This window comes from Girardinichthys multiradiatus, chromosome 22, assembly GCF_021462225.1.
Source record: "Girardinichthys multiradiatus isolate DD_20200921_A chromosome 22, DD_fGirMul_XY1, whole genome shotgun sequence".
NCBI lineage: Eukaryota > Metazoa > Chordata > Actinopteri > Cyprinodontiformes > Goodeidae > Girardinichthys > Girardinichthys multiradiatus.
The window spans coordinates 28,464,077-28,485,776 of NC_061814.1; the positions used below are offsets into that span (position 1 = coordinate 28,464,077).

The 21,700-nt window shown below is 36.1% G+C and overlaps 1 protein-coding gene across 2 annotated transcripts in view; it reads right to left on the minus strand.

Moving 5' to 3' along the window:
- Positions 1-21,700, minus strand: part of khdrbs2 (KH domain containing, RNA binding, signal transduction associated 2) — a 132,391-nt gene that overhangs the window by 8,688 nt on the left and 102,003 nt on the right. Inside the window, exons 7-9 of one of the 2 annotated variants that reach the window (XR_007035886.1) lie at positions 9,744-9,826; positions 6,090-6,148; positions 3,155-3,251 (exon numbers count right to left, since the gene is read on the minus strand). Coding sequence is in view for 1 of the 2 variants with exons in the window: in XM_047350679.1 (XP_047206635.1) it covers positions 3,157-3,251; positions 6,090-6,148; positions 9,744-9,826 (237 nt within the window). In the remaining variant the exon portion in view is untranslated. Of the gene's footprint in view, positions 1-235; positions 3,252-6,089; positions 6,149-9,743; positions 9,827-21,700 lie in introns of those variants that run through there. The other variant, XM_047350679.1, reaches the window with a different exon arrangement.

The window sequence follows — 21,700 nt, forward strand, 5'->3', positions numbered from 1 at the left end:
ATCAATATCTGTTTATGATGTAACACTTCAGAAAATGGATTGCAAGAAGACATTAATTAGTTTTAAGTAGAGATCAAATATTCATTTTGGGCAAGTTGGAGAGTTTTCTTTAATGAACATTTTAGCTGATGTCTGAAAGCAAACTACACAAAATAAGTAAATTAGTAAAAACAGAAACGAAGAAAAATAATTTACAGCTTGATTATCACCTAGTTATTAAGTCTTCCACTCTGGATTGAGGTTTAAATTATTTTTATTAAATGCTTTATGTACAAATGCAGAATACACACAGAACATAGCACACTTTATGGATTACACACTGTGGTGAATGCTTTCGATCCAACAATAGGAAGTGTTTTTCAATGTTCTCCATAAATCACAATATAACCAGGAGTAACTTTTATCTCTCATATCAGTTACTGTAGGCTAATGCTTTAAATTGCAAGGGGGGACCTGGTTATTTAAATATTTAGAGCTCACAATATTAAACAAGTTTTTAAAGAAATGTTTAGATCATTAGGACACTTTACATTCAGGTCTTTGATTCTTGAAAGATTGGTTTTCATTTGAAGCTTTAAAGCAGTCTTTCACTTTATGTCTTTTAAAAGCAACGTGTAGTTACCTGCTGGTTTGTTACCGTGATAACATTTTTAAAACAAACCCACTGAAATGAACAAGAAAGCTGCATGTCTGCTTTATTCTTTAGGGGACACATTTTCCCCAAATTTGTTTTAATTTGTTTTTTTTTACTGTAACAAACTTTCATTAAAGTGTTTTGATGATATATGAGTCAAAGGAATGATGATAATTATAGAATGTATAATTTAGTTTTATTTAGACAAAGCTAAACAAAGTATGTGGGACATTTTACTTAGACACACCATAAAGCTTATTTTACATTGGAAAACATGTTAACTTGTGGTAAATTCTTCAGTTTGATTAATAATGGAAAAGTCTTTGCCCTTTTATTTGGCATTGTCAAGCCAAATGATTTTCACATCATTTTTGCAATATAAGGGGAAATATTCCTTGTTACAATGTATTACATTTTTTGATGAATTAAAAATATTTATTTTTATGATAAAGTGTCTTGCAGTCTCGAATACATTTTATATGACATATATAGGCATATTGCTTCTGTAAAATGAATCAGTGTCAACTGATGTCATACAGTGATAGTAAAAAAAAGTTCAGTTTAGGACTAATATGATTAACCTCCTGTACTTTGTACTCTCTTTCTCTTTCTTTCTTCACTATTAGCATCACCATGACTCTCCCTGAGCTTCCTGAACTTGGCAACTAAGATCTATATTGGTTAAGGGAATAAAGGTTATTGAAAGCTCATCTTAGCGAAATATATGATGAGAGAGGAGTTTCACTGCATGGTACTTAAAATTGTATAGTGTTCCAAATACTGCATTCAAGACATCCATTGTTGTAATATTGTAATTACTACTGCGATTGGATATTTTGTGCATTGCTACTTATGTCAATTATAGAGTTTATTGTTTAAATTATCTGACTTTTCTAAACTTATTTAAATCTAACAACAGGTGTAGAAAATCAAACAGAATAGATATCACCAAATAAATCATAAAACAAAGATAAAGTAAAAGTGCAAACGTTTGTGACAAATTAGGTACATCCCTAAACTGCTAGATAAGTACAAATAATGAAAATTCCTACAACTGAAAGGGAATGTGTCAAGTTGAGGTTTGGAGTGGGACCCAAGAGCAGACAGGAACATAGGATGAGTGGATTGATGATTTATTTTAAAATAATAAGGAAGCTTACAGATGGCATAAGGAGAACGGGACATGGAGCATGTACAGAAAAACAAGCATGGAGAAGAAACAGGCATGCAAATAGAAAATATAGGCAAAGGTCTCAGAACAGATGGATAGATTCAGCCAAATTGTTCAACAATCAGTTATGTGTCAAATAATTGCTGTGGTCTAAAGAATTAATCTGCTTGTTTTCAGTTAAGACTGGTGGGAACAAAACACTCCACTGTTTACTACTTTCAAGTGGGGATGCTGTGGTTAAAGCTGCAACAGTTTACACAGATCACTTCTTTCTTTTCTGGAATTGCATGGTTACTGTCCATTTGGAAAATTTCACCCTGAAAGCAATAACATGAAAGCAGATGGCCGCTCGCACTGCATGGATATTATAGCTGACTTACAAAGTCTAGTAGAAAGTAATAAAGAGGTCAGAAAGTGGAGGTGCAGCTGCAGTGTTTATTGTCAGGTAATTACAAAATAGATAGCTAGCATATTGACACAGACATGCATTATCAGGCTGTTTTTGATGTTTTCTTCAAATGTTATGAAAGCCTTTTAGAAATATTTTGAGCAAACACAGTTTATTTTCCTTACATAAATATCACTGAATGTGAATGTGAGCCCAGAAGTTGTTTCCAATTGGACAGTAACATTAGGGCATAATAAAAGAGAGCAACACCTTATGTTCTAGTGAAACAGGTGATACCAGTACCTTTAGTTCACATAACAATATCTTCAATTATCTTTCAGTGTTATATCTTTTCACAACTGCTTGTTTTATTTGTATCACTCTTGGAACAAATGAAAGGAGAAAATGGGATTTTTCACAGCCTCTAAATAAAAAAGCCTAATGTGATGAGGTTTTGCTCTTTGACTCACGTTTCTGACCATTTTAATTATGCTGACACAGGGGCAGAACAAAAACAACAGCCTACTAAAGCGTAGGAGGTTGAAATCACCACTTATACACTGACTGCATGACTCTAATTCGGTGAAAAGTGTAGGGATTTACTTGTGAACCTTTAATAACAACTCCAATGAAGCCAATAAATGGAAACCAATCTCTCAGAATGGCATACATACTCTGTAAGAACAAGTCTGTCAAAATTTGGAAATTGCTGCAATAGGGAATAGTTTAAAGAGCTACTTTAAAGAACAACCATCTTGCACATGGATGATTATGTTTAATGTTAAAAAAAGAGACTTAATAGTGTATAATTTATTTAACACATAATATTATTATTAATCATGTCTTTTTATTATTATTTATTAAAATATGAAGATGGAATAGGCAATGTTACAACATTTTTTTTTATAAAGTTGAAAAAAAAGATTTCAAAAGAGTAGTGGAGGTCACAAATCTGGAGCACCTTCAGTATCTACCATACGGATGTTTTCTGTAGCCTCCTCTTGTCAAGTGTAAAGCTGGAGCTTTGAGAACAGGTCTGGGGCTTGTCCACTCTTCTTCTGTAAAACATTGTGGAAATATACCACATTCAGTTTTGTCCAGAAGAAAACTAAATCTCACAAAACAAGCGGTGCGCACATGTATTGTACTCTATGCTCTCATACAGAGTTTCAGCAAGGAAAATAAATTTAAGGCAGCAGATTATATCCGTGGAAATACATGGTTCTCTCACAACAGGAAATTACTGTCATAAGCATTTTTTTCTTCTACTGGACAAATACTGAGATTAGACTGTCAGCGAGTCCTTCCTTAAAGGCAAATTACATAATGTCGGCCACCTTTGCTGCATGGCACATTGCGCTGTTTCCAAATAAAAGTGTTTATGAGGCAGAAAATCAAATTATCGGCTGCTTGGTTTTGCTTTGGTCTGACCTCAACACCCCAGTGGTTAATTCATTGTGCTGAAAATAAATGAACCTGCAAAAAGGCAATGAAAACCAGTTTACTGCTGATTTCAGAAGACCTTGCAACTGGAATTCAAAATATTTTTCTATATTTAAAGGGCTTATTTTTTTTATTTTTAAATCTTTTATTTTCTAACAGTGTTCAGGTTTTTAGCTGAAATAAGGTCAAATTCAGTTCCATGTCCAAAATCAAAAAATATAACAAAGCATGAGAGAAAAAGAAAGCAAGTGCAAATCAGATAAAAAAGGCGGCCAGAAGTTGTCTGAAATTGATGATATGATGTTACATTTGAAACAGCAAACTCAGACATCAGTTCATATCCAGATAGTCCTCTAAGACAAAAGTATTGTTAGTAATGTTTCCCGCTCAGATTTGAATTCATAAAGTGAAGACTGGCACCCTATAGAGGGATTTAAAAGCACTTGTGAGCCCAATCTGCCCCTAATTCACCACACACTCTACTGCTACGCCACTTGTGTGCCCTTCTTTTTGTGGTTTGAGCAGTGGTGGTCGCTCCCTCTCACAGAGAGACTCATAACTAACTTTGGCTTCTCCCGATAACTGATAACAAAAATGCACAAAAACTAGTTCCAACAAGTCATCTTTCATGCTAGTATATCATCAATGTGAATAATTCACTTTAATTCAACTTATAATAAAACTACATTTATTTCTTCTGAAGTGACAGCATGAGACTGATTATAGCTTTTATGGAAAACACCTTGAATAAAAAAATAATAATGGAGCACATAACTTTGGCACATTATTTCTCTTTCAAAGAAAACGGAGAAAAAATAGGTCCCTTTCAGAAATGTTAGTTCAGAGGCTGTTTATGAGCTAACAAGCATACATACATAACACATTGCCCTTTCACAATTGCAGCCATGTGCAGTGCACAAAACACATTAGTGAACATTAGTGAAACCGGCCATTTTCGTTTTTATTTTATTTTAAATTAAGATGGGAAACTTTTTATATAAAATAAATGTTGTTGCCTTTTTGACTTAACTCAGAGTCTGACCTCTTTTGCAGCAGAGGAAAATGACAGAGAAATTGCACCGTGCTCCATGAAGTCCTTTTGTAGTTGCTGCCTTTAATTATCTTGTGAACGTGAACCAAAACCACTTCTTCCATTACAATTGTGTTAGTGGTTGAGATCAGTGGTTAGTGGTTGAGATGCTGCCATCTGTTTTAGAGGGGACCTGCTTGTTCCAGAGGGGAGCTCTCCTGGTGAATTATGTCCCCATGGAAACAACAAATCACTTGGAGTGGCTGCAGGGGTAGGCCGAAGATTGGCTTATGGCGGCCATGGCCACCCCTGGCAACCCCCTGGCTCCGCCCCTGGCTGTTACAAACACAATGTCATCATCCACACATGGTAGTTAGTGCCTTGCTGTTTTGGGGAGGGGGTGGAGCTCTAAAGGCCTTTTTTGTTCCAGAAAAGTATGTTTTAAAATTACTTCTCTGCTTTGAAAACCAGTGGACGGGTTGAATGTGATTTATTTATTTTATTAATACTTTGAAGATTTTTAGGTTTTCTGGCCCTAAAATATGATGAGATATGCCCTTTAAAATAAAGCTTTTCTTGTTGCAGTTTCAAATATCTTACTCTGGAAATAAGCGACTTTAGACTTAAAAAAGCCTAAAGATCAGGTAGTTTGCAGAAGCATCCAAGAGTGATTCATGTGCACACAGCAGAGGTTAGGAACAGCTCTATGGAAAAAATCCGTTGAGGGCAAAACACCCAAAAGGGGAAAAAAACAGCTTGTGGCCTCGTGAGCTTCAACTGGCACATTCACAGTTTTAGTTAAATGCAGCTTGCAGTCAGGTATCGTAGGAGGGGCTATACGTAGAGGAGAAGCTCCCTGGGTTAGGAAGTGGGCTGCAGGGCTTTTCTCTTTGTATCTTGGTTGTTTTTAATAACAGTGTAGCAGCTGCTCAGACTGCATGAACTGCCAGGATGTTTGTAAAATCCTGCACTGTGCCTGTGAATACAGGTAATTAACTGAAGTAATCGTGGAAAATTACAATTGCTTTTTTTACCTTCTTTTCGGCAGGAAAAACTGTGCTGATGCCAGAGACATTACCAGGCCTGACACATACAAGATTTTTCTAAAAGAGTGCTGAGGACAGCTGCTCACTTGCATTTTAATTTTCAATTGGTCTTGATAAATCTAAGAGTGAGCTTCACAGTGAGACGGTTTTGCTTGATAAAGGACTTAATTAATCAACCTTCTAGTTGTAAAATCGTTTTTATTGATGGGTTAATCAAATAATCAACCTCTTTTTTTGATTTGATAAGGTGCTTATTTTACACTTTTTCCAAATGAAAGATGCTTGTCATAAGAAAAAGGGTGAAGGTGCCTCCTTTGAATCACAAGTATAGCTCATTAAAACAAAGTTCCTTTTTGGACCAAATGAGCCACACTTACCATAGCTGTTGTACGATTCATCACTGGTTCCATGTCCATATTCATAATATTCTGAAATGCTATAAAAACAAAACAAAAAAACATCACTCAGATTTAAGGCTATACATTAATTTACAACTAATGCACAAGGAATAAACAAAAATAAGAAATATACATATGTTGTGTACAAATGTATTCATGCCACTTGAACTGTCTCCTGATTTGTCAGGATTCAACAACTTTAAAGTATTTTATTGAGCGGGCCAGCTCTAAAAGTCATTAGGGCAAATATAATTACACCTCAGGGCAAACTGAGTTGGACATGGGATAGACCAACGCAAGTATTGCATAGTTGTGAAGTTGAAGAAAATGTCTTTTTTCATTTTTTTTTGTTTTATCTAAAAACTGGTATGTGCTTTTGTATTCAACCCCTCTGAGTCAGTCCTCTGTAGAACTACCTTTTGCTGCAATTATCTGTGCAGTTCGTTTAGGCTATGTCTTAATTGGCTTTATACATCTAGACTGACATTTTTCAATTTTATTTCTTTGCAAGCTTGCTCAAACTCAGGTTGGGTGGAGTGCAGCACAGATTCTCAATTAGATTTAGGTCTGGATTTTCAGTGAACGATTCCAACACGACTATGCTGGGATTGTAACTACGATTGAACCTTTAGTGCCATTCTCTGTTGGAAGATGAATCTCTGCACCAGTCTCTATTACAGGTCCTTCTCAAAATATTAGTATATCGTGATAAAGTTCATTATTTTCCATAATGTCATGGTGAAAATTTAACATTCATATATTTTAGATTCATTGCACACTAACTGAAATATTTCAGGTCTTTTATTGTCTTAATACGGATGATTGTGGCATACAGCTCATGAAAACCCAAAATTCCTATCTCACAAAATTAGCATATTTCATCCGACCAATAAAAGAAAAGTGTTTTTAATACAAAAAACGTCAACCTTCAAATAATCATGTACAGTTATGCAATCAATACTTGGTCGGGAATCCTTTTGCAGAAATGACTGCTTCAATGCGGCGTGGCATGGAGGCAATCAGCCTGTGGCACTGCTGAGGTCTTATGGAGGCCCAGGATGCTTCGATAGCGGCCTTTAGCTCATCCAGAGTGTTGGGTCTTGAGTCTCTCAACGTTCTCTTCACAATATCCCACAGATTCTCTATGGGGTTCAGGTCAGGAGAGTTGGCAGGCCAATTGAGCACAGTGATACCATGGTCAGTAAACCATTTACCAGTGGTTTTGGCACTGTGAGCAGGTGCCAGGTCGTGCTGAAAAATGAAATCTTCATCTCCATAAAGCTTTTCAGCAGATGGAAGCATGAAGTGCTCCAAAATCTCCTGATAGCTAGCTGCATTGACCCTGTCCTTGATAAAACACAGTGGACCAACACCAGCAGCTGACACGGCACCCCAGACCATCACTGACTGTGGGTACTTGACACTGGACTTCTGGCATTTTGGCATTTCCTTCTCCCCAGTCTTCCTCCAGACTCTGGCACCTTGATTTCCGAATGACATGCAGAATTTGCGTTCATCCGAAAAAAGTACTTTGGACCACTGAGCAACAGTCCAGTGCTGCTTCTCTGTAGCCCAGGTCAGGCGCTTCTGCCGCTGTTTCTGGTTCAAAAGTGGCTTGACCTGGGGAATGCGGCACCTGTAGCCTATTTCCTGCACACGCCTGTGCACGGTGGCTCTGGATGTTTCTACTCCAGACTCAGTCCACTGCTTCCGCAGGTCCCCCAAGGTCTGGAATCGGCCCTTCTCTGCAATCTTCCTCAGGATCCGGTCACCTCTTTTCGTTGTGCAGCGTTTTCTCCCACACCTTTTCCTTCCCACAGACTTCCCACTGAGGTGCCTTGATACAGCACTCTGGGAACAGCCTATTCGTTCAGAAATTTCTTTCTGTGTCTTACCCTCTTGCTTGAGGGTGTCAATAGTGGCCTTCTGGACAGCAGTCAGGTCGGCAGTCTTACCCATGATTGGGGTTTTGAGTGATGAACCAGGCTGGGAGTTTTAAAGGCCTCAGGAATCTTTTGCGGGTGTTTAGAGTTAACTCGTTGATTCAGATGATTAGGTTCATAGCTCGTTTAGAGACCCTTTTAATGATATGCTAATTTTGTGAGATAGGAATTTTGGGTTTTCATGAGCTGTATGCCAAAATCATCCATATTAAGACAATAAAAGACCTGAAATATTTCAGTTAGTGTGCAATGAATCTAAAATATATGAATGTTAAATTTTCATCATGACATTATGGAAAATAATGAACTTTATCACAATATGCTAATATTTTGAGAAGGACCTGTACATCTTTCCTCCAACTCTGACCAGTTTCCTTGTTCCTGTTAAAGTAATAAATTCCGGCAGAGGGATGCTGCCACTACTATGTTTTACAGTGGTGATGTTCACACATAGTGTTTTGCATTTAGTTTGTGTGACGTACTCTTTCCATTTCAAATGATGATTCAACAGTAATTCAAGAGATCGTTAGAGCTTGATTTGTAACCTAACCCTGCTTTAAACTTCTATTCTCTATTTACTGTATTTACTACTTAGGTGACTTCTGCAGGCTGGTAGTTGTGTTGGATTTTATTTTGTGGTATTAGAGTAAAGGGTGTTGAAAACTAAAAGAAAGCCATGAATCATTTTCATTCCACTTCAAAACTATGCCCCATTTTCTGTTGATTTATCACATGAAAAAACTAATAAAACACATTAAAGGTTGATGTAACTTGATGAACTGTAAGTAAATTCCTCGTGTATTAAGACTTTTGCAAGCCACAGTATATAAATTAGTATTTTAGAAATCAACTATTTCACAATTAGTTTAAAAATAGTCATCCTCTATATTACTTCTTATCTACACTGTCAGTATCACTCAGCCGTGAATGCAGAGTTTTCTTCTGAAGTTGCCGACCTTTAAAATTAGCACATACATGTGTAGTTTTTACTCCGTGGGACAGCTCATTAATCCTACAACAGATGGACTCTGTAATGTTTAGAAACTTGCCTGAAGAGGTGTAAATAAAGCATTTGTTTAGGACTATTCACATCTGTGGGTTAATACACATTTGGTGCTCCAGTGAGGAAATGAGATTTACTGGTATGTTTGAGCCCCTCCTGTTGCTCAGTAATGTGCTTTAATGGCCACTGGAGGTGGATGCCACAGCTTCTGTATATGAAGTTTTGCTACTTTGTGTCATGTCTTACACATTTTTTAAGAGATATGGTGTTGACATTCAGCTGAACTACAGGGCCCTTCACAATTATTAGCACCCCTGCTAAAAGCCTTGAAATAAAATGATCTTTAGTAGCAAAACCTCAGATGGATATATTTAGAAAAACATAGCCTTTAAATGAATAAATTTATTCAATGGAGTAAAAAATAAAATCCCATGCTAAGAAATAATTGTTTTTATTAAGATTACATTTCCATCAAACAGTGAGGGGGATTGCCAGAAAACGTAAAAAAAAAAAAGAAATCTCCAAAGCTCCCTAATAAGAGAACTGGGAGGAAAATAGATTTTTGGGGTTGCCAAGATTCCATACCACATATTTAATTTTGTACACATCTTTAGAAATGGTCCCGAAACTTGTGCAGGGTGCTGTGTTTATGCAGCTGCATGTGTCAACTATGCGTGTAAAAATCACCTCTTTGACTGAGTGCTGTAGTTTTCATCATATGCTTCGTAACTCTCATCTTCATATTCTGCATCATAACCATCTTCGTAACCCTGCAACAGAAGAAGTAGATATCAAAGTGGACAACTCTCCTCGTTCCTGTCCAGCGCAACTATGTAAAGATGGATATATGAAACAAATCATACTGAGCCGCATGGTGTAAAGGTGTAAAGTTACACCTTTCCATCTGTAATACCCAACAGCAATTATTGATTAAAGTTAGTGAAGGAACTTGCCTCACTTTAAAGCCCAGTGAGCAATTTCTAAAGTTCAAACTGGATCTCAATTGTTTAAAGATACAGATACAGACATATGGATTCTTGGTAAAGAAGTGTAAAAAGTGTTAAAATACATCATCCTTCGTTGCAGTAGAATAATCTCACCCTAAAAAATAATAGACAAATCCAACTATTAATTTGAGTATATTTATATAGTGGGAAAAAAAAGCCACAATAAAGAAAAGGTTGTTTTCTAATAAACTCACCAGCGGAATAATTGTAGGTACTTGTAGAAATCTGTTTATAGACATAAATGTAACTGAAGCATTTTCTTTATTTCTACATTACATTAGCAAGTTGCTGACTAAAGTTTTTAGGAACTTTAAACTGGTAATCCATGACTTTCTTTTTCCGTCAGGTTTAAAGAGGAAGAGAAAAAGAAGATAATGTCTTTGAGTCCTTGCCACAAGAATAGATGAGGACCCATATTTATCTTGCAACCACACACAGTAATATGACAATAATTAAGGTAAGAAAATGCACAAAAGTGCAGGGGTGAGCTTGTTAAACTCCACTGGGACTGTCTGCTTTGGTCCAAAATGTAGCTTTTGTCAATAATCACTCCAGGTGTATAAGACAAAGAATAAATATGTACAAACTCACTTCATGTGCGCTGTTAATTAAAGTGGAGGATGCAGTGGACCAGTTTCTATTCCAAATGTTCTTGTCAGAATGCAGTAAATCAAGGAAAGTAGGAAAATGATTGAGTCATTTCTGAGTCTTTTAGCAGGATACTGATTCAAAAAATATGGGCAAATCAACAGAGAAATGGTTCACCTGACAAAAAAAAAACCTTCTTCAACGACCATTACAATTCCCAGACCTAAATCTAATATAAAACCTCTTAAGGAGAGCTGAAGACCAGGTACATAACAGAGGATCCTGAACTCTGGATGATTTAGAGAGACTGTGAAGAGAGGAGTGACCAAAGTTTCCTCTCCCTGTTAGGTCCAGCCTTGGGAAATGAGGAGAAAACTGTATGCTGCTGTTTTGGAAAAAGCAGACTGTATTACCAACAGGAGTACAGACAATTGTGCCACTGGCAATTTTGATTAAAAAAAAGAACATACTCAAACTAAAATTCAGATTTATTTTTTAATAATAAACTTCCGCTGGTAAACCTTATAGTAGGCATTTGGTTGTTGTAGTTTTTGAACATCTTGTAATTAGTGTGTTTTTCAGCTCCATAAACTGTGAAGTGTTTACATCCTATCAGAATCATGAAGTTCTACTGGTAGCTTTTTATGGTTTAAACCAGGAAAACGGCTGAGATCTATTTTCACAATCCTATTGTTGGATTTTTCCAATTTCCATTGATTTACTCATAAAACCCACTTTAAAAGGACTGTTTCTTTTCACTGTCTGGTGGCTGAGTGTTAATAAACTCTACAGAAATGCTTCAGTTACGACTATGCGCTATGAGTAATTAAGTTTTATGAGGTGAGGTGAGTGCCTAGTTGACTTCTTTCCTCATGGAATAGGTAGAAACTTGGTTAGAGGCGCTACTAAACCTTAAAATGCCAACTTCACATCCTTTCTAAACTTTTTGTTTCTTTATTATTTTCAATTAGCAAGAACTTCATACATTTTACAGTGTAATAAAGTTATTACACCCATAAAGGAGAAATAGTATTTATTTGAGCTGTAAGGATACATTTTTACAAGCTTTATTATCCCACTTAGAACAAAAAATGACAAATGATTTATCAAAGAAAATGTAATACATGATGGAAACTGTAAGCTATTTGTGCAAATATTTTAGAGAAGAAAACAATAGAGACAGTGGTGAGACTATGGTGAGCTGAAATCCCTCTCACTGAATTTACACTTTACTGAACACAAATATTTAAATATCTGAGTAGCTGCCCATAAAAACAGTATTATGAAGTTTTTTTTTTTTTTTAACTAAAACTAAACACTCTGTAAGATTTCAATCAGTGATTTATCATTAAAATCTCATGAAGCTTGGCCAGTGCTTCAAAGGACTGAGGAGAGGCCCAGAGGATGCAGACTGAGAACACTCATTCAGGTTCGGCTTAAGACAGCTAAATACACCAACTGAAAATCTGACAATGGTGCCAATATGCAACAGTTACCTTTTCTCAGTATTACCGCATGCTGGATATTCCTTTTTTTATTTGACATATACTGTGTTGCGAAACTGTATTTGCCCCCTCACAGTTTTCTTCCATTTTTGCTTTTCTCCAAGCTTAAATATTTCAGACAAAGTTAGCACAAAAAATAGAAATAGCAGTTTTCAAATACTGATTTATTTATTAAACGAAAGCTAGCCAAAACAACATGGCCCTATTCGAAAAAGTAATTTCCTCTCTTGTTAAATCATGACTTAATTGTAAATAACCACACTTTTTGATTCAGATTAACTAGCCAAATCCAGGGCTGATTACTGCCAGACTCATAGAATCAAGAAATCACTCAAATAGAACCTGTCTAACAAGAAGAAGAAGCCTGGAAGATCTCAGAATGCAACGATCAAGCATTGATCTAAAGGTGAAGAACCAATGAGAAATAATGTCAATGACATCTATCAGTCTGAAAACGGCTACACAATTATTTCTAAGGCTTTAGGGATCAAGAAAACCAAAGTGAAGGCCATTATCCGCAAAGCCAAAAAACCTGGAGCAGTGGTGAACCACCGGGAGTGCTTGGCCAACCAAAATTACTGCAACATGTCATTGACGATTCAGTAGGTAACCAAAGAACCTGGAACAACATCTAAACTGCAAGGCTCACTTGCCTCAGTCAAGGTCAGTGTTCATGAATCAACAATAACAAAGAGACTGGGCAAAAATGGCATCCATTTTAAGGTTAAAACCGCTGCCCACCAAAAACATCTTGACCAAAAACATCTATTAGAAAAACGTTCTGTGGACCGACGAGACAAAAAAGAAATGTTTTGGAAACTGCGTGTCCTGTTACAGCATTTCAGAAAAAGAACATCATACCAGCAGTCTGACATGGAAATGGAATTATCTGAAGCTGCTCTGCTCCTTCTAAATCGGAGAGACTTGCTGTAGTTGATGGAGCATTTAAATTTGCTTTCTTGCAGAAAATCCTAAAGGAGAATGCTCGGCCATTAGTTTCCAACCTCCAGCTCAAGCACAAATGGGTTATGCAGCAGGAACATAATGTGAAGCACACCAGCACCTCTGAATGTCTGGTATTCAAATTTGTTTGAATCATCTGAAACATAGAAGGAAAACATCTTTCCTTTATAAAACTGACTTTTCAATGTGTTAGCAGCCTTATTCAGGAGATAAAAAAAAAAAAAAAATTCATAACCAAACAGAGCGGACATTCATCTTTTGAATTAGACCTTAGATTTGGAATAGTTTGCAAACAGTAATAAAAAGTTAATTGATTTTTGTTTTTTTAACAATCAGGTGAAACAATAGCTTAAACAAAGACAAATATTTCACACCTCACAAAGTATTCACTGGTCAATATTTTTCTTCCTTCTATGTATTATCTTAGGCTGTAATTATTTTGTATCGATTGTGTGTGTATGTGTGTGTGTGTGTGTGTGTTTCTGTCATATTTTCTATTTCATTGCTGATTTATAGTTGTAGTTTTCAATATTTAATTTTTAAAAGCCTAACAAAGGACTAGGCCCGCAAAATGGTTATTTTTTTAAAATATGAAATTGTTTTATGCTGTTCTTGACTAAATTAATCCTTTGTAATTTGATTCATATGAATTGTAAACTAGCTTTCTGAGAAATATTTGTAACACTCCTCAGGTTTGATTTTAGTTCAGTAACAACTGAACAGATGTCAGGGCCCCCAGGTGTCCACAGACTGCAGTGGAGCTACAGAGCAACCACATCTCCAGTAAGCTCTCCTACACACCTCTTCACCATCTGCACCAAAATACGTTATGTACCAGTGAAAGGTGCTATTTAAATAAAATGTATTTGCTTCATTAATTACATAGTTTGCGGTGCCTCTTAGTAATCACCTATATCTCATGAAAGGACTAGCCAGATCAGTTCAGTTTAAAGTGAGATTAATGTTAAACCAACAATTCACAACAAATATAATCTTAGGTACATTAAAAGAAAACAGGTCCAATTCATATAATTCAATCATATAAACAAAAAATTGAATTCAATTAATCCAATTCAATTTGATCATGATTTTAAAGTAGTTCAGTCAAATTCAGTTAATAACATATTTCCACTAGGTAAACAGCTATGTGTTACACAAAGTTCATGGTAGCATTGGGTTTCCCTAATAGAGAAACACAGTGAAACAGAAAGCATGTTGAGCCAGTGGTAAAATCACTGAGATAACTAAATCTTACAGATCCTCTCAGAACTCATATTCAGCTTCATAAATACCCTTATTTCTAAACAGAACTCTTCCTTGCACAGGTCTTCATTGCAGTTTGAGAGAAAACTGCTTCATTTTGCAAGGTTAAAAAAAGATTAGCTAGACATGGTTCACAAACAGTTGAGCAGCTGGAAAGGGGGTTTGGGCTGAATGTACTGTGAGTTTATCTTGCAGCAAACAAGAGATAAAGTTAAATACACATCTCTCAAACAGTGTGCTATCTGTGAAAAAAAGATGAAAGCGCAAAGGACATGAATTTTAAAACAACATAATGATCCAAAAACCCCAACAGAGTCCACAATGGAATGCCACAAAAGGTGCAAAATGAAGGTTTTTCTAACACAGTCAATTCTGAATATTGATTGAATGAGAAAAAACCCTACAGAGCTTTCCATTTTTTAAATTATATAATTTGAAACATCAAAAGATGAAAAACAAAACATCAAAGGAGAAAGTACTTCTTCCGTATCTTTTCAGATAAACCGTAATAGTTTGATAATGTCTCCACATTTGAAATATTGTTTGTGATTCAAGGATGGTGGGTAAAACACGTAAGACTTCATCATATTCTTTTCACTTCTCTTCTATGCGAACATATCTAGAAGAAAGCAACTTCACATAATATTCTGTTAAATGGTTTATTCATGAGAGCAGGAATAATAATCTCAACAGACCAAACAGCGCAAGTTGAAAATGATGTGAGGCCACAGAGTGTGCCAGAGCAGTATAGTAAGCTATCGTTTTCTCATTTTAAGTGTTGGATCATGCTCATTAAAAGGGATTTGGAAGCATTCAAAGTACTTTTGTTTCTTTTTTATCACAATCTAATTTTCTCTAATCCTTTTTTAACTTGCTGTTTAAAATAAAGCTCTACCATAATATATACAAAAGTCATTTCCCGTTTAAAATCAAGTCACAATTGCTGTTAACATGCCAATAAAATGTTATGCCAGATGCGGCACCAAAGGCGCACAATACTTTCAATTTCTGTCTGTAGGAAAAGAAGAACAGTATAGCATTCGGCACTGGGTTTGTCTGCTTTTTTTTTAAAGCCATGGGACACAAAAGAAGAGACATCAGCGTGAAGGACATCTGCAGCGGCAACATAAAAGAAATTACATTTACTGCACTTTTACACATGCTCCGTCTCCCGTTGAGTAATGCTGATTCAAACTGCCCCGCTTTCTGTGTGGCTTTATTTGTGTGAACATGAATTTGACTAAATTAAAGTTACGGATTATGTCAGGGATTAAGTTGTTCAGGGGATTCTCTATTTCTCCTGTTCTTGCACGAGCCTCTCCCCACAATGACAGAGTCAGAAACCCACATATCTCGGTAATTAAGCATTTTGTGAGCTATCCCATACGGAAATTGGCTATACTGAACCACGACTGTAAAGCAGTCAGTGGATTAATTTCAGAGAAATAATAGGTTATAAAAATAAATCTTCCATTTTCTGTTTTCATACAGTCACATAATACAAAAATGGACTGCATTTAGAGACAGCTATTCTTGTCTTAGTGAGCACTCAAAGTGCTTTTACAATAGACGTTTAATTTCACAAAACACACATGCAGGCTTTCTACCTAAAATTGTTGTGGGTAACATTGAGGATGTTATGTTCAACACACAACAATCCAATCTACTTTTTGCTAACTGAAAAGGTCTATGAAGCATCTCAGGTCACCCTAAGGAAGATATTGATAAAGTTATCTCTGAGGCTGGCAGCTGTTTCACAATGCTAAGAAAAGTTTTTTGACTAAAGATTGCAATGTACCTCAAAAGATATGCTGTCCTATGTTTTTTTGAATGTAACTTTATGTGAAACTCATTGTCTTTTATCCATCCATCCATTTTTTATACGTGCGTCTTCCATACAGGGTCGTGGGGGAGCTGGTGCCAATGTTCAGTCTATGGGCAAGAGACGAAGGGACACCCTGGACAGGTCGCCAGTCCATCGCAGGGCAACACAGAGACACACACGGCAAACAACCATGCATACACCCATTCACACCTAAGGGCGATTGAGAGAGACCAGTTAACCTAACAGTCATGTTTTTGGACTGTGGGAGGCAGCCGGGGTGCCTATAGAAAACCCAAGCATGCATGGCTGAACATGCAAACTCCTTGCAGAAAGACCCCTGGCCGGGAGTCGAACCGAGGACCTTCTTGCTGCAAGGCAAGAGTGTTACTAACTGAGACACCATGCAGCCCCCAATGTCTTTTAATGTAAGCTAAATGTTCAAAAGTAAATCCAGAATAACTTAGTCTGAGAGTAACTTTTATTTGCTTTGATTTTTATAATACGTAATACATACATTTCACATTGTTTCCAATTACAGCAGAGTAAATGTAACAAAGCACAAACAAGGCTGCATGTTGCGCAATACCATTTTTTAAAATAGATTTTGTATATGTGTTGCTTTACAGCAACACATCAATAATAGCGGTTTTGTGGGACCTAATGCTTAATTTAATTGTAGTTAGAAAAAATTTGCTGAATAACTACTCTGAGTATTTTTATTTTTGAAATAAGGTATGAGTTAAAAAAAATTATAAATTGTAAGTTGTTGGCATGCTTTGTTGCCTGAGATACTACAGTGGTAAAGACAAAAATTGGATAGTACTTTTTCTCAAACATATTTTGACAAAATATGCTCAACAATAAATCGAAAGACCTCCACTGATGTTAAAGCTTGTTTAAAGTTAGATGCAGAAGATTTGGACAAGCAAATGTAAACCAAAGAGAACATACTCTGGTCTGATAAGACCAAAATGGATTCCTTTTTTTATTTCATTGTACATATGTTTGGAAAAAGTGTAGCTCTGCACATCTCGGCAAAAACACCAAACCAAGAGCGATGCTTACAGGCGGGAACATCACAGTTTGGGAATATACTGGAATAGTCCCAAGCACATGAAAAAAAAAAATCATAATTTGGTTTCATAGAAAGAAAGTAAATATAAAAAATATACAGTATCTCATAAAAGTGAAAACACCGCTCATATTTTCTAAAAATTGTATTATATCTTAGAGTCATGGGACAACACTGAAGATTTGACACTTCAATACGATGCAAAGTAGTCCATCTACAGCTTGTATAACAGTGTAAATTTGCTGTCCCCTCAAAATAACTCAACATACAGCCCATAATGTATAAACCGCTGGCAACAAAAGTGAGTACACCCCAAAGTAAAACAAATTGTGCCCAATTAGCCATTATTCCCTTCCGTTATCATGTGACTCAATAGTGGTACAAGGTCTCAGGTGCGAAGGAAGAGCAGGTACGTTATATTTGGTGTTATCACTCCCACACTCTCATACTGTGAGAGTGATAACATCAAATTTATGGAAAACTGGAACTTTTCACGTTTTCAATAAATCCACCTGGAAGACAAATATCCATAATTCTTTGTATTAGTATTATATCCTTTCGATACATTGCTATTCTTGAGCTGGATGCCCAGGGGAGGGAACTGAGGATATGTAATGTGGCATATCATAGAGCTGGTATTTTGTCAGATATATGTTTTACATATTTATAGCTAACTATTACATTTCCATCTGGAAGGATGCTAGCCTTGCCACCACAGAGACAAAGAAAAGCATCTTTGGGGAGGGGCATTGCTTGGCCTGTCAAGAGTCAAAGGAAACACCATCGAGTGTTGATCTCTCCTCTGCTTATCTCTTTTTGCTGACCTCTGTATTGATTTCATGCATAACACGCATTCAGCTTCAAGAGGGCATTATCTGTAAACAGGGCAGCCTCTAATTAATGAGGCTTGATTTCTCCGCTTTGACACTCATCTGTAAAAACAATTAACTCTGGTGCTTTTTAACACGGCAGAGGACATAAATCAAATGTTAACAGAAGACTGGAGTCCTCGCTTGGTGTAATTAGGACAGCGAGAACCTAAAGGCCCTTAGCACTGTGCTTCATTATCAATTGACAACCTGTATGTCCCCTGACAGTGACTGATCTTCGTAGGGAGGTGACTCCGAAAGCCCAGTCTGCATAACAGAATGGGGGAGTAAAATGAGATTTGCTGGCTTTTGTTTCTGTGAATAGATAACGTGTTTTCACCTTTTGTTGCTGCTCATATACTGTGCGCTAAAAGAATTGGCTCGATTTTGAATCCTCGTTTGTTTTTAACAATTTCATACAACTTTAACAGATGATAAGTTACATCAGACTATTTTATTATAGGTAAATAATTCAATATAATCAGTGTCACTTTTTTGTATTTATTTACCGAAGGTTGAATTGTTGCCTTTCTATTAAATAGACTTTATTACAAATTTAAAGAACTAAAGAATCAAAGGTACACTATAATCCCCGAGGGGCCATTTGTTGTGCAGACAGCAGTCACATAAAAACCACACAACATTAAAAGTTCATCCTCACATTGTAGAATTCACCAAGCTGACAGCAGCAGAAATAAAAGTTTTTTTTTCAGTCTGTTCGTTCTACAGTGTTGTCTGCTGTACCTACTTCCTGAAGCTGTTATTTTTAATACCCTGCAGATGATTCTTACTTTTAACTGAAAGTGACCTGTGCCAGCAGATAAAAGAAAAGGTAAGAATAGACTCAATAAAACAAGAATAAAACATCCTTATAAAAACAGAACTGACATTAAACACCGAAGGAACGTTTTGACCACTGACTCTACTTGTGGCTCAAAACACGATTGGTTTGATTGTTGAGTGTTACTGAAGAGATCAGTATAGGCCTTTTTCCAAAGTCTTTGCACATTTCTTTCATTTTCTCCACATTGATGTTTAAGAAGGAAGCTTTGCCCAAATTGAAAAAGTTACTCACTACCAAGCCAGGTTCAGAGTTCTCACTCTTTAGGAATGAGGCAATGACAGAGTCGTCTGCAAATTTGATAATGGGGTGTCCAGTGTAATGGCGCTGACTGTCATTTGTATATAAAAACAAATAAAAGGAGATTCTGTAAAATTTGCAGTAATTGTTTTATTCTTTATCACAATAAGGTGCATTTCATGAAGATTCATTTATTTAAAAAGAACACAAAAAAATAAAAAAGGTGCTAACTAGAATTTTACAGACGTTTCCCATCAATGAATAGGAAACTAAATGCTGAAAATATTGTCTAAGTTTATTGTTCTAATGCATGATGTTTAGGGTATTTTGGGGAAAGCTTTTGAGAGCAAAAAAAGGAAAGGAGAAATTAATTTCCTAAGCCAATGTGACACATCAGTTTCACCAACACCAGAAAACCGCTTTAGCAGAAGATGCAGAGCACCTAACTGTGGTAAGGAACTTGTCAATTGTCTGTGAAGTGGATTCTGTCTCTTGACATGTTGTTCTCACAGTCCCATATTTCCTTTTGGCTGAAGAGGAAAGGGGCAGTTTTCCACTGTGACGAACAATAAAGATTATTCTAATCTATTCTATTCTATTCTATTCTATTCTATTCTATTCTATTCTATTCTATTCTATTCTATTCTATTCTATTCTACATTTGACCACTACTGTTTAAAACTGGCCTGAAGGTCCCTCTGAACAAGAGGGAGCAGCTGGTTTGTCTGGCCCAGCTCAATGGATGTTTTGGACTGTTCACAATCTGGTTTCAGGACAGAGTCACTGAGTGATGCTCAGTACAGTGGAGGTGCGAAGAAAAATCAAAACAAGACATTTTCAGCATTAATCTCTACTATTGAGCAGGCTTAGTTCTGACTCGGCTGAGATAGGATTTTTGGTTGGTTCAGTGTCATTCTCAGAACTAAGCTGTCTCGAACGTTGGCATCCTCATGGAAAAAAAGTCATCATGAAGGCCTGACCAACTAATGGCCACATCATGCTGGTCATCCATTAAGATGATTAGCATCAGTCAAAAAAGAAAGATCCAATGCAAACAATTATCTCCTGGCTGAAGGTGTTTCACATTTAGTGTTATTGAATAAAAAAAAACACATTTATGGTTTAAAACACTAATATTTTAAGTAATTGATCACACATTAATTTAAAGGTTAACTAATGAAAGGTTTTCTGAATTTCCAAATAAGCAAAACAAGATTATTCTTATATGTAACACTTTCACATATTGACAAAGATGCAGACAAGACTTTAACATTACACCTCTATGTCATGATTACATTTATATTTTAAAGACTAAGCACACAGACTGTGTGGGATACGGGGTTGTTATGGTTAAATCTACAACCCCAGAAGAGCATTTTGAAAAGACCTTATTGGGAACCAGTTTTTGTATGGAAAATGCCATGTCTGGTGTTCATATTTATCATATATTTATTCTCAAATTAAACTTTGATTATTTTAGTGACATTAAATACAAAAATAAATGATAACATGTTTAATGAAACTGACACAGAAACTAAACAAATCAGGCAAGTTCTTGTTAAATGTTGGTATTTAAATTGCTAATCGGGCCTATTTGCTTTCTTTTCACAAGCAGCTTCAATTCCTTATGGTACACCCAAGCTCATTATGTATTCTACCTAAGAATTTTTGTTATTTTAAATAACCAAGTGAAAGTGTGTGCCGTGCATTGTTTTATTGAAGAAATGAGCTCTGCAGGTAAACCTCCATAGTTAATATAACAAATGATTACTCAGCAGTGTATATGAACTTATTGTAATATAATGCAATTGCTCACTATAAAGAACTAAGTCTTACATTTCTTTTATGATAGAGCAGATTTTTTTTTTCATTTTAAAAATGTGTCGTTTTTCTTTTTTCTGCGTTTAATGACATTACAGCATTTCTCGCATAGCCTTGATTCAGTTGCATGGCTCAGGATCAAAAACTATGCTGTAAGTTTCAGTTCTTACTAACTATTTGTACTTGCTATCAGTGACTGAAAGCTTAATCACTCTTTGATTCCTCTCCTCTATCATCAGTCCTGACATTAAGGATACCATTTGATCAGGAAGGGATTTGATCTTTAACATTAAACTAAGACCATGGTCCCAGTCCATACTGAACAGCATCAATCACATCTTTTATCTGCTGCCAGCGTTCCTTCTACACTTTTCACTTGAGCAACTCAAACTGTTTATCTTGCTGCTTTCCAGAGATTGAGTCCCATTTGTTCACTAATGCCTCTTTAAACTGCCACAAAATAATAGCCAGCAGTGGTAATGTTAGCACATCAGCTGCAACCTAATGCAGAATGCAAACCTAAATTAAGTAATGGCAAGTTTCTCAGCAATAAAACTGTAATGTTCATTATTTTAAAGAAACAAATAGAAACATGATTTATTTTTCATGATAATTATCAAAACAGAAAAAACTAAAATTTTTCAATTGAC